The sequence below is a fragment of the Eschrichtius robustus genome, chromosome 2 (genome assembly GCF_028021215.1).
Source record: "Eschrichtius robustus isolate mEscRob2 chromosome 2, mEscRob2.pri, whole genome shotgun sequence".
Lineage (NCBI taxonomy): Eukaryota > Metazoa > Chordata > Mammalia > Artiodactyla > Eschrichtiidae > Eschrichtius > Eschrichtius robustus.
The window spans coordinates 98,001,557-98,014,711 of record NC_090825.1 but is presented as its reverse complement, the minus strand read 5'-3'; the positions used below and the strand labels follow the sequence as shown (position 1 = coordinate 98,014,711).

Here is a 13,155-nt window from a genome sequence, read left to right as displayed (position 1 = left end):
CTTAATGTAAAAAATATTATACTTAATATATACTTCATGACTGTAATTCCTACCAAAGCCAAAATGGTTCTGTACAAGCTACCAAAAAATATTAGAAAAGGGACTTGAAAGAACATACAAATAAATCTGCTCACATTACCAACAAGAAAATGAGGCCTAAATTGGCCGACAACTTCTTAGTGGCAGCGTGAGCTTGAGAACTCTGATCTCTTGATTTTTGATCTAGTGCTATTTTGATGGCAGAACAGGAACTTCCCTAGTTAAGCATGCTTGTCTGGAATTTTCCTAAAAGGAATTAGGGGAAATCAAGTCTATTTCTACTAGTGCCACACAGTGGAAAAAATTGGCTCAGTAAACAAACAAAAAACCTCATGATGGTCTGCTCACCTAGGTGTAAATATCCACAATAGGATCATAAGGCTTGTCACAAGACTAACAGCCAGAATAAATTCCAAAAACTAATTTATGAAAAATTTCATTAACAATACTCTAAAATACCTTAATATTTTAGAAACTGATTTTCTCCTGAATATTAAATTTTGATAAAACACTGATTGTCACTGTTTACCAAAATACTGTATTAAATTTGGAATTTACAATTTAGATTTCCTCCTCACTAAACAAAATTTTCTCAGTTTCCATTAACTAGAATATATATATATATTTTTAAAAATGTGTTCATAACTTTGCCTTCTTTTTGTTTACCTGCAATTATCTATCTACTTACAGATATTGTGTTGCATCTATTTTTGTCAATCAGGACTCTAAGTTTTCCTGAATTACGTCTACATGAATCCTGAAGTACCTCACAAAATTACTGTTTAATTCAACAAGTATTAAACATTTATAAACTTGATAAATGCAAAGTTACCTCAGAAATAAACATCTAGCCCTATAGAAAGATGCCAACTTACAATACAAATAAACCTTGATCATTCAAAGACTTATCCAGTTCTGGATTACCCTTGTTCTTTTGCTGCTGCTATCATACTATCGCTGCCTGTCAGTTAATTTTTCCTTAGTGATGGTACTAGAAGGTGCAAAGCTATCTATCCCTAGTTTTGGTAAACTTTAAATTGAATAAAAATTACTGATCTTCATCTGGAATATCTCTCTCATTCAGTCCTCACTTTCTTCTTTCAGAGTTATAACTAATGGATGGCAATAAACTGGTAAATGGGAAAAAAAAAAAGAATATAACCAACTGCAGTTCACACTTCATCAGCTGACTATTATCCTTGGGGCTTATAATAAAAAAACCTCCTGGTTTTCTTGACTACAGAACTTTAATTTTTATAGTTTATTTGACTGTATAATTAATTAAATATAAAATGCATTAAAGACTGAAACTATATTTGTGTTTTGTTCCATTTCTTAATCATTTTCAAGAATGTGTAAACATCTCCTTAAAACTCCTGCTGTGCACAGAATACTGGCTGAATAAACTGTGGTACATAGCCACGATGGGAGTATTAAACAGCTATAAAAAGAATGAGGAAGAAATCTATGAACTGACTTGGAGTGATTTCTAGGGGAGATTATAAAGTGAAAAAAAAAAAAAAGTAGAAAAGAGCATATATGGCAATTTTTTGTGTGTAAGGAACAAGGAAAATAAAACACATGTACCTGGCTCGCTACAAAAAGGAACAAAGACAGAATAAAACTAGGGAAAAATGAAGTTGGATACTTACAAAGGGGGAGAAGATGGAGTGCAAGCAAAGAATAACACTTCTGAGTATAACTTTTTATATACTTACGACTTCTTTTTAAATTGAAGTATAATTGACCTACAGCACTCTATTAGTTCCAGGTGCACAACACCGTGATTCTACATTTCCATACATTATAAAGTGATCATCATTAAGTCTAGTTAGCATGTGTCACCATACAAAGGTATTACAGTATTATTGACTATATTCCCCATGCTGTACATTTAATGCCCATGACTCATTTATTTTGTAACTGGAAGTTTCTATTTCTTAATCTCCCTTACCTATTTCACTCATCCCCCCCACCTCCCCCTTCCCTCCCCTCTGGCAACCACGTTTGTCCTCTGTATCTTTGAGTCTGTTACTGTTCTGCTGTTTGTTCATTTGTTTTGTTTTTTAGATTCCACATATAAGTGAAATCATACGGTATTTGTCTTTGTCTGACTTACTTCCCTTAGCATAATACCCTCCAGGTCCACACATATTGTCACAAATGGCAAGATTTCATTCTTTTTTTTATGGCTGAGTAATATTCTACTGTATGTGTATACATGTATACACACACACACACACACACACACACACACACACACCTTTATCCATTCATCTACCAGTGGACACTAGTTATGACTTTTGAAACACGTTAACATCATACATATTCAAAAAACTGATGTAAATCAATCAGAATGGGAGGGGAGGTGAAACAAAGGAACTAACTACATTTCAAACAAATACTATATCTACACTGAAAAAAAGAAGGCAGGCAGGAACTAAGTAACTTACGAACACAGAATTTGACTATATATTTGCAGCCTTGGAGAGTGAGAAGGAAAAAACTAGTCTTCCTCCCGTGGTTCTCCTTTGCTCTCACATTATTACCACATTCACAACACTTCTGACAACAGATGTGTGGGGGTTTTAACCACACCAAGCAAGCAATTCTGTGACACCAACTGAGTATCCTACAATTTAACTCAGTCCTGATACTATCTACCTGGAGATAGCATCAGATCCCACAAGTTAAAGGCTCAGCCTTAACTGAGACTGCCCTCCACTTCAGATGCTAATCACAAGTAGTAGGTCCTCAGATTACCCACAACTTCTGTCCCAGTCAAAGGTTCCCATGACCTCTTCCCCCTTGGATTTATTTGCCAGAACAGTGCGAAGAACTCAGGGAAACACTTCTGTTTACCAGTGTGATAAAGGATACAGATAAAAAGCCAGAAAAAGAGATGGGGGCGGAGAGGGGGGCACTTTTTTGCGCTTTCCTCTATCTTTCATTCACTGTAGTCATCTGAGCCTATTTGTTGTTTTTGACAGGGCCAAATGCTAAGTGCTTTTCACTGGTATCTCATTTAATCCTCACAACAAATCCTGTGAGATATTTACTATAATCAATCGATTTTACTGATAAGGAAAGTCAACTTAGATTGAGTAATTGGCTCAAGTCTCAGAGCTAGTATGAGACACAAATGAGACTGAAAGCAAGTTATAACTAATGGGAAAGAACATGCTCTTACTCCTTCTGCTATGCTGCCATACAATGCCTTATAAATAAACATGATGTGAATTTAATAATTGTCCCCTAATTTCTTCCTATAATTAAAAATGACTTCTTTGGATGTAAAGCAACCAGAATTCCCATAACTGCTGATACGAATGTAAAATAAAATGGTACCACTACTTTGGAAAGCTAAACACAGGCACACTCAATGATCCAGCAATTCTACCTCTAAGTTTATACCCAACAGAAATGTGTCTATATGTACACTAAGAGACATGTACAAGAACATTCATAGTTATTCATAAAAGCTCCAAAGTAGAACCAACTCAAACATATAATAGAATGCATAAATAAACTGTAGTATATGTATTTTAAATGGATAGCCATCAAGGACCTACTGTATAGCACAGGGAACTGCTCAATATTCTGTAACAACCTAATTGGGAAAACAATTTGAAAAAGAATAGATACTTATAACTGATCACTTTGTTGTACACCTGAAACTAACACAACATTGCTAATCAACTGTTCTCCAATGTAAAATAAAAAGTTAAAAAAAAAAACTGCAGTATAATCATACAATGGAATACTATAAAGCAATGGTTCTCAAACTCTCTGGTAATCCTTTGTACACTTAAGAAAATACTGAGGATAACCACCCTAGCTTCCCCCTCCCGAAGAGCTTTAGTTTGTGTGGGTTATCACTATCAATATTTACTTTTAGAAAACTGAGAAAATATAATACACTAATTGATAATGTAATCAAAACTTCCCAACAAATAAAAGCCCAGGACCAGTTGGCTTTACCAGTGAATTCTACCCAACATTTAAAGAATAATTAACACCAATCCTTCTCAAACCCTTCCAAAAAACTGAAGAGGCCATTTAACAAGGCCAACATTACCATGATACCAAAGCTACACAAGGCACTATAAGAAAAGAAAATTACAGGCCAATTTCCCTGATGAATATAGATGCAAAAATCTTCAACAAAATACTAGCAAACTGATTTCAAGAGCACATTAAAAAGATCTTACACCATAATCAAGTGGGATTTACCCCTGGGATGCAAGGATGGTTCCATAAAGGCCATATATGACAAGCTTATAGCTAATATACTCAATGATAAAAAGCTAAAAGCTTTCCTCTAAGATCAGGAAAAAGACAAGGATGCACACACTCCCACCGATTCTATTCAACATAATATTGGAAGTCCTAGCCAGACCAATTAGGCAAGAAAAAGAAATAAAAGGCATTCAAATCAGAAAGGAAGATGTAAAATTGTCTGTTTGCAGAAGACAAGATATTACATATAGAAACCCTAAAGAATCCACCAAAAAACTGTCAGAACTAATAAATGAACTCAGCAAAATTGCAGAATACAAAATCAACATACAAAAATCAACTGCATTTCTATATGCTAACAATAAACTATTCAAAAAAGAAATTAAGAAAATCCAATTTACAACAGCATCAAAAGAATAAAATACTTAAGAATAAATGTAACCAAGGTGAAAAGTCTTGTACACAGAAAACTATAAGACATTGATTAAAGAAACTGACAACACAAATAAATGAAAAGACATCTTCTGTTCTTGGACTGGAAGAATTAATATTGTTGAAATGTCCATACTACACAAAACCATCTATAGAGTCAATGTAATCTCTATCAAAATTCCAGCGGCATTCTTCACATAGGGAAAAAAAAAAATCCTAAAATTCACATGGAACCACAGAAGACCCCAAACAGCCAAAGCAATCTTAAGGAAAAACTAAGCTGGAACCATCACATTTCCTTATTTCAAACTATGTTGCAAAGCTATAAAAATCAAAACAGTATGGTATTGGCATAAAAACAGACACATCGGTCAAAGGAACAGAATCATGAGCCCAGACATAACCTACACATATATGGTCAACTAATCTTTGACAAAGGTGCCAAGAATATACAACAGAGAAAAGATAGTTTCTTCAATAAATTGATGCTGGGAAAACTGTACATCCACATACAAAAGAATAAAATTGGACCCTTGCCTTACATCACACACAGAAATCAACTCAAAAATGGATTAAAAACTTAAATCTAAAACCTGAAACCACAAAACTCCTAAGAAAACATAGGGGAAAAGGCCCTTGACAATTAGTGATGATTTTTTGCACACCAAAAACACAAGCAACAAAAGCAGTAATAAATAAGACTACATTAAACTGAAAAGCTTCTGCACAGCAAAAGAAACCACCAACAAAATGAAAAGGCAACCTAAAAATGGGAGAAAATATTTGCAAACCTTATCTGATAAAAAGTTAATATCTAAAATATATAAGGAACTCATATAACTCAATACCAGAAATGAACAATCCAATTGAAAATGGGCAGAAGACACAGAAATTTTTCCAAAGAAGACGTACAAATGGCCAACAGGTACATGAAAAGATGTTCAACATCACTACTCATCATCAGGGAAATGCCAATCAAAACTGGATGAGATATCACTTCATACCCATTAGGATGCTATCAACAAAAAGATAAAAGATAAGTGTTGGTGAAGATGTGAAGAAAGGGAATCTTTGTGCACTCTTGGTGTGAATGTAGATTGGCACAGCCACTGTAAAAAACAGTATGGAAGAGTCCTTAAAAAATTAAAAGCAGAACTACCATATATTCCACCAATCCAACTTCTAGGATTATATCCAAAGATGATGAAATCACTGTAAGAGATATCTGTACTCCCATATTCATTTCAGCATTGTTCACAATAGCCAAGATATGGAAACAACCTAAGTGTCCATCAGTGAATGAATGGATAAAGAAAATACGTTTTACACACACACACACAAACACAAAAGAATATTATTCAGTCATAAAAAAGAAGAAAATTCTGCCACTTGTGACAACCTTGTGGGCATTACGCTAAGTCAGACAAAGAAAGACAAATAATGTGCATATGTATTCCAGTTATATGTGGAATCTAAAAACATTGTACTAATAGAAACATTGTACTAACAAAATAGAATGGTGGTTGCCAGGGGCTATGGATGGGGGAAATGGAAGATGTTGGTCAAAGGATACAAACTTTCAGTTATAAGATGAATAAGTTCCAGGGATCTAATGTACGCCATGGTGACTATAGTTAACAATACTGTATTGTACAGTTGCAAGCTGCTATTAGAATAAAGCTTTAATGTTCTCATCATAACAACAAAATGGTAATTATGTGAGTTAAAGGATATGTTAACTAACCCTATTGTGGTAAAGATTTCACACTATATATGTGTATCACATCATCACATTGCACACCTTAAACTTACACAATGTTCATGTAAACTGTATGTCAATAAAGCTTGGGGGGAAAAAATAGAGAGATGAATCTGTACAGAAAATCCAAACTGGATATCATGCAAAAATCACTTGAAATAGACATATCTTCTTATGGATATTTTTAATAGATTATTAAAATTAATTCAATCTCTAGAGTTTATACAACATGATTAGTTAATAAGCATGGAAGTACACCAAACCAAACCAGGAAAACAAACTTTAATTCAAAATGGGCTCTGCACCCAAAGTTCATAGCAGCACTATTTACAACAGCCAAGACATGGAAGCAACCTAAGTGTCCATCAACAGATGAATGGATAAAGAAGATGTGGTACATATATACAATGGAATATTACTCAGACATAAAAAAGAATGAAATATTGCCATTTGCAGTGACATGAATGGACCTAGAGAATATCATACTAAGTGAAGTCACAGAGAGAAAGACAAATATTGTATATTACTTATATGTATAATCTAAAAAATAATACAAATGAATCCATATATAAAACAGAAACAGACTCACAGACATAGAAAACAAGCTTATGGTTACCAAAGGGAAAAGGGAGGGGGGCAAGTGATAAATTAGGAGTATGGAATTAACAGATACAAACTACTATACATAAAACAGATAAGCAACAAGATTTACTGTATAATACAGGGAACAATATTCTTGTAATAACCTATAATAGAAAATAATCATATATATGTGTGTGTGTGTATATATATACACACACACACACACCTACACACACACATCTCCAAATCACTTTGCTGGACACCTGAAACCAACACAGTATTATGAATCAACTGTACTTCAATTTTAAAAGTCAATCAATGTAATTCACACATAAACAAAATAAAGAAGAAAAAATAAATAAAATGGGCTGTGTGTGATTTTTAAATAATCTATCTTTACTAATTCTTAAATAAAAATAACCCATCTACCTGGTTTTAAATAAAAACCTAAGATGTAATACTATACATAACACTCTAAACCAAAATCTAAAACTAGTTTTATAGATTTTTTCCAAAATAAATTGTTCTGAAAAATTCATTTCAAGGTACCCTATTATTATCAAAACAATAAGAATAGCACTGGTTTATCAAATAAATTGCCACGCTATCTAAGCTTCAAAATTAATATGTATATATTGTAATTGGTACACTAGCTGCTTCTGTCAAAAGATCTGTAACCAGAATAACCTATTACTAAGCAATGAAAATTAAATTGAGAAATGAAAATCCTTTTATTAGGCATACGTAATATTGGGTTTACTAACTTTGAGACTAAACAAGGTGCAAAGAAAGAACTGAGTTCATATGTGTGCTTTCAAGCATACAATTGAAACATGATTTTTAACTTTAAATTTGGCAGACAACCTTCTCGAATATTCAAAAATTACTCAAGGCTGCAACAGTCAGCATTCTAATTTGGAAATCCTGTGATTTCTGTACAACACTTAGATTTCCTGTTTTCACTGTTTTGTTTTAACCAACCACACCAGGTAAATATCCCAAAGAATTTCTTCCTGGTATACTTCCTGGTTAAATGAGTTATGTTTGGCATGTTGTAATTAACATTATTCTCATTTTTTTAAACACAACATTAAGAATTCGTATTACTTCAATAATTTTAAAGGTACCTTAATACTATTTAAAACATAAAATTTTAAAATAGGCTAAATATTTAAAAAGAAGTCCAATTTGTACTCGTAATTGCATATGAGCACCACAAAAATCATTCTCTTTCTCCAGATACAAACAGTATCAAACTTTCCCCTCCTGTATCTCTCCATCCACAAACATTAACGTGCTTCTCCAAAACAAGAACCTCCTATAAAGGCTTCCCTACAGTAAACAAAACAAAAAGTTAAACTAAAGGATGCTTACTATTATAGAAAGGAGAATGCTAATTCAGCCTCCATTTCTCTACCAACACCCAGAGAGCTGCAGTCAGTCTTTTGACTTCTAATCTGGGTCCCCTTGGCTGGGAACACAGAGTTGTCTAATACAAAAGGGAGTCTGGAGTTATTACATGTTTGTTATCCCTCGTATAGCAAAGGCATTTAAATTCCAAACTAGAGACAGCAAGTCCTAAATATTAACACAATCTGTCTCTTGGAAATTATCTCCCTTTCCATTTCAGTAAAAACATAATTTCAACACTAAGTATGGATAATCTATTGTATATTAAAGCACATGTCACTAGCATGCACAGAAATATTAGAAAATCCAGATTCTAACTAACTATGCCTGTTTTTAACTTATTGTCTTTTACAAATAAAATTTTTATTCTAAAAACAAAAGTCATCAACAGATCAGAACCAGGTTGCTCATATACTTTCACTCTAAAGACAGTATGAAATTAACAAAGGAAAAGGAGTGAGAGAAAAATTCATGTAAATAAAGAAAAATTAAAGAATTTTTGCTTCGGATATCTGAAATCTCTCCTGGTTACTCACCTGATATTTATGGCAAAATGTGTAATAAATGACTTCAGAAAAAATTTTTTAAACTTTAATTGAAGTATTTTACTTGGACTCAAATCTAAATTATTAAAAATATTTTTTAAAAAACACCATTTTTAATTATATAGCAATAAGGCTTCTTTATCAATTAGTCATCAATTCAACCAGTATTTATCAAGCACTTTTTATGTGCTATGCATCATAATGAGTTTAGCCTTTATAATAACTGACATTTTTAAGGGTTTTACAGGTACTAAGCAATGAACTTATTAGCACTTTTTCATGTAACAACCCTATGAATAAGTTCTTCTTTAGCCCCACTTTACAGATAAGAAAAAAAGAAATTCAAAGAATGTAAAAGAACTTGCCCACGGATACATAACTAACTATAAGGACTAGGTTGGAAATCAAATTCAGGTAATGACTCTACTATTAGGTGACACCAGTACTTCAATCACTGTTCCAGGCACTCACAATGAAACTGTGGAAGACATACACAAGGCAAGACAGGTCACTAATATAATGAAAGTGCAAATAAAGTGCTTTGAAAGTATAAGAGAAAAGGTCACTGCCTACTAGAAGCTTTCTTATTAAGAGAAAAGTCAAAATTGTTTGATGCCAGTTTAAGTAGTAAAAAAGTATCTAATACTTACATATACTAACTATATTAATTTCATATTTTAAAATCAAGAATCCATGAGAAATGGCACTCAATTTCATTTCAATTTAAAACCTGTCAGACTGTATTCAGAAAACAGGATCTCATCTCTTGTAATCTTTCAAAACAAGAACAAATAAGTTATCTGCAAACATGCAAAGAGATGAATTACTAATGTAAAGTCTGTCTTTAGAGAAGGCATAATGTAACAGGAGAAACAAAGTAATTCTTCAAGTGGGCCTGCAAGAGGAAGATTTCACGTCCCTAGCTCAAGTAAAACTGGAATTTGGAGAGAGTTTTTTAGTCTGCACATACCATCTACCATTAATGTTTGTTCTCTTTCTATGAAAAGAAAAAGAAGCCAAAATCAAAAGAGGTTAAAAACAAAATTCAAGGAGTAAACAACAGATTTTACATTTTAACAAAGATAGTAATTTCAAGAGAAATAAATTTAAGATGTATATAGTGTCCAGTAGACTGAGGGCAAGAAACTTGGCTTATAATGGAACTATCAATTTAATGTTAGAGAGTCAGGGATGGATTAGCTGCAAAGGAAAAAAGATGATTGTTAATAAACTACCAACAAAATTATAGAGACCTGGGATCTCTTTATACTAAATAACAACAAAATGTTTATTTTTCCCTTATTTACTGGACTGATTCCTGAGATCTGGAAGAAATCTGCAGTAGGCTTTGTGGGAGATGATTAAAGCCTGGTCTATGGAAACAGACTAAAATTCAGTAGAACTGTGCAACAAGCTACATGATGGCGTAGGATAGTCTTATCTTTGGCACATTAACTCATCTCTCCTTTAAAATAACAGAAGCATTCACCAAGATTTTATATACACTTAGAAGGGTCATCTAGGTGTATAAATAGGCCAACATATTGTATATGCTTTGAAGTTCACACCACAGCTTACATAGATTCTGAATGCCTTCTCAGAAAAAGTTGTTAGAATTTACATTGGAGGAAGCACTCATATAATTTTAGGCGATGGCAGAGAATGTAATGTTACCATCCTATAATCTCCCACTAGCAAAATCTTCTTAGGATGATCTTTATTTTCTAAACAGCAAGAGCAGTGAGCAATGTTTAACTGCGGGGAGACTATGGTTGCCCACTGAGACCCTCAGAGTTCACTCTCCTCTTGAGCACTGAGGCGAGGTCAACTTTTAGAATGAGAATCTCTAAAACTGCTAGTGTCAAGTGCAAGTTAAGGTGTGTATGAGTCACTCTACAGGGGAGGTACAGACTCTATCTGAAAGCAAAGTACTTGGTTGGCAGAGATCTAAAAGCACAATTCAGGTATTAAATGCCTACACCATGTTAAATAATAACTACTTTTTTTTCTTATTATTTATTCCGACTGATGAAGACGACAAAAAAAGTCAAAATCAGATGAGAAGAAAACCTGGGGCATCTATTAAGGTGTTTATTTTGTTTCACTTTTTTATGCAAAATTACGTTTTAATCACAACTAAGAGATAGCCACTCAAGTTGTAGCAAAAATCATGAGCACTATACATATATTCAGATATAGGCTATCATGTGCAATACTGACTTATAGCTTGAAATTATTATAAAAACTATACTTAATTCTTTAAAAAAACCCGCTATGGTTAAGGCAGAAAATGTCAATATACTGGTAAGGAGCAGAAGTTTGGGGCCCTCTTCCTTTCACTATCTGGGGAAAACAAATGAAAAACAAGACACTTCCATTTAAACTTTAACCTGGAATTACCACTACACACCAAAGAGGAGTTTTCCTAAGAAACAGTAATGCAACTTTTAGTAATTAATGTGAACAATCTAAAATAAATATAAGCCTCCCAGGACTACTAAACTGTTACATATGGAATTAAAAGGATGGCAGGAGTGAACCATTTACAAAAAATAGTTTTTTCTTTCCAAAGTTATTCCCAGTGAATTTAAAGAAAAATAAGTGAAAAGCACTGTTTTCACTATATTTTTACTCAGCGCTAGTTGTTGACAGCTACCTGTTTTTAAGACACCCACTCTTTTTAACTACAAAGACACTTGACCTAAACTTAGAGGAAGAAATGAAACCAATCCCAATTATTCCTCAACTTGACAATTAGAGCCTATAGAGTGGGGCAATAAAAAGCCCCCACACACATTACACACCAACGATTCTCGGATAAACGACTTTAGTAAACCTCCCCAGCCCGAGGACGTCAGATTAAAAACTTTAAAAATCCTACAAAACATTCTAACTTCCGAGTTTAGCCTCTGTACATTAAGTAACTCAATGACCGAAGCATTACTGCCTCCTTCGTTCTCAAAGGCCAGGTCCGCCGGCCCTAAGGAGCTGGGACCTCCGTAGCGGACGCCCCGCCGAGGGCGACGAGGCTTTCTTGGCCTCTGCCCTTCACTCTGGGCCGAGCCCGGCTGACTCAGGGGCGCCGACTCGCCACGGGCGACGCGGGAGCCTCCCTCACTCACCGTGAAGCGCTGGTCGCCGACGCTGCCCACAGAGAAGCAGTGGTCGCCGGGGTTCACAGCCCCAGTCAGCACCTGGTGCAGGTTCATGTCGGCGCCTTAATCCAGCAACGGATGTCGCGTCCGGCTCATGCCCGGGGTCAGCGGCCGCTTCCCTCCCTCTTTCCCTCACGGGCGGCGGCCACTCTTGAGAGGAGACGGCGGCAGCGACAGGCGCCAGGAGCGGGAGACGACGCTCAGCTGCGGCCCGCAGCTCATCCCGAGCCCACGCGGGCGAGGCCCGGAGGGGGCGGACCGGCGAGCGGGCGGAGCGCCGCGCTCGTCCGCGCACCTGTCACAACCCGCGCGGGCCCAGGTGAAACTCGGGGTCGACCCAGCGGCCGCGACCCCGGGCCGACTCACCGGCCAGGAGGGACACGCCGTCCACAACACTTCCTCTGGGTTCTGGGTGGCTGGCCCGGACCGAACCCAAGTGGCGCAAGCAGCACTCGCTCGTCCTCCCCACCCCTGACCTGGCTCTTCCCTGCTCCGGTGCCTGCCACCCCCACTGGCCTCGGCGGCTCTCTACGCGTCGCTAGGTCCCTTTGGCGGAAATATCGCGAGATTCTCGCGGCGAAAAGGAACACTGCGGTAAAGGCTTTACTTTTTTACCACAGTGTACAGAACGGCCAGTGGAAAACGCCTCTTCGAGTGAGATGTTGGCCAATCCAGAGATCCAGTCCACCTAAGGCTCCGCCCACTGCTGAGGACAGACCAATCTCTTTGAGGCTTGTGAGGGACGGTGTGCGTTTGAATGTTGAACGTAAGGAACCTAGTAAAAACGTAAAGAGCCTTGGAAGAGGTAAGGGTTGTCAAATTATGCTTTAGGTTAGGGCTTAATGTGACTGTTGGGCCAGAAAGCTTAAAAGGGAGAAGTGCATTATAAATGCAGTTGCGGTGTCTTCGGTCCTGGTAGAGACTACAAGTCCCAACAAGCACCGCTCCCCTAGGCGGCCCGCGAATACTCCAAGTGAATGTGAACCCCGCAGTG

The 13,155-nt window shown here is 36.1% G+C and overlaps 1 protein-coding gene across 2 annotated transcripts in view; it reads right to left on the bottom strand.

The window, feature by feature from the left end:
- The window catches only part of DMXL1 (Dmx like 1), a 131,063-nt gene extending 118,391 nt beyond the window's left edge, over positions 1–12,672 (bottom strand). For both annotated transcript variants that reach the window (XM_068535756.1, XM_068535757.1), the window contains exon 1: positions 12,129–12,672. In XM_068535756.1, the coding sequence (XP_068391857.1) occupies positions 12,129–12,215 (87 nt within the window). In that variant the 5' untranslated portion in view covers positions 12,216–12,672. The remainder of the gene's footprint in view (positions 1–12,128) is intronic.
- Positions 12,673–13,155: the final 483 nt, after the last annotated feature.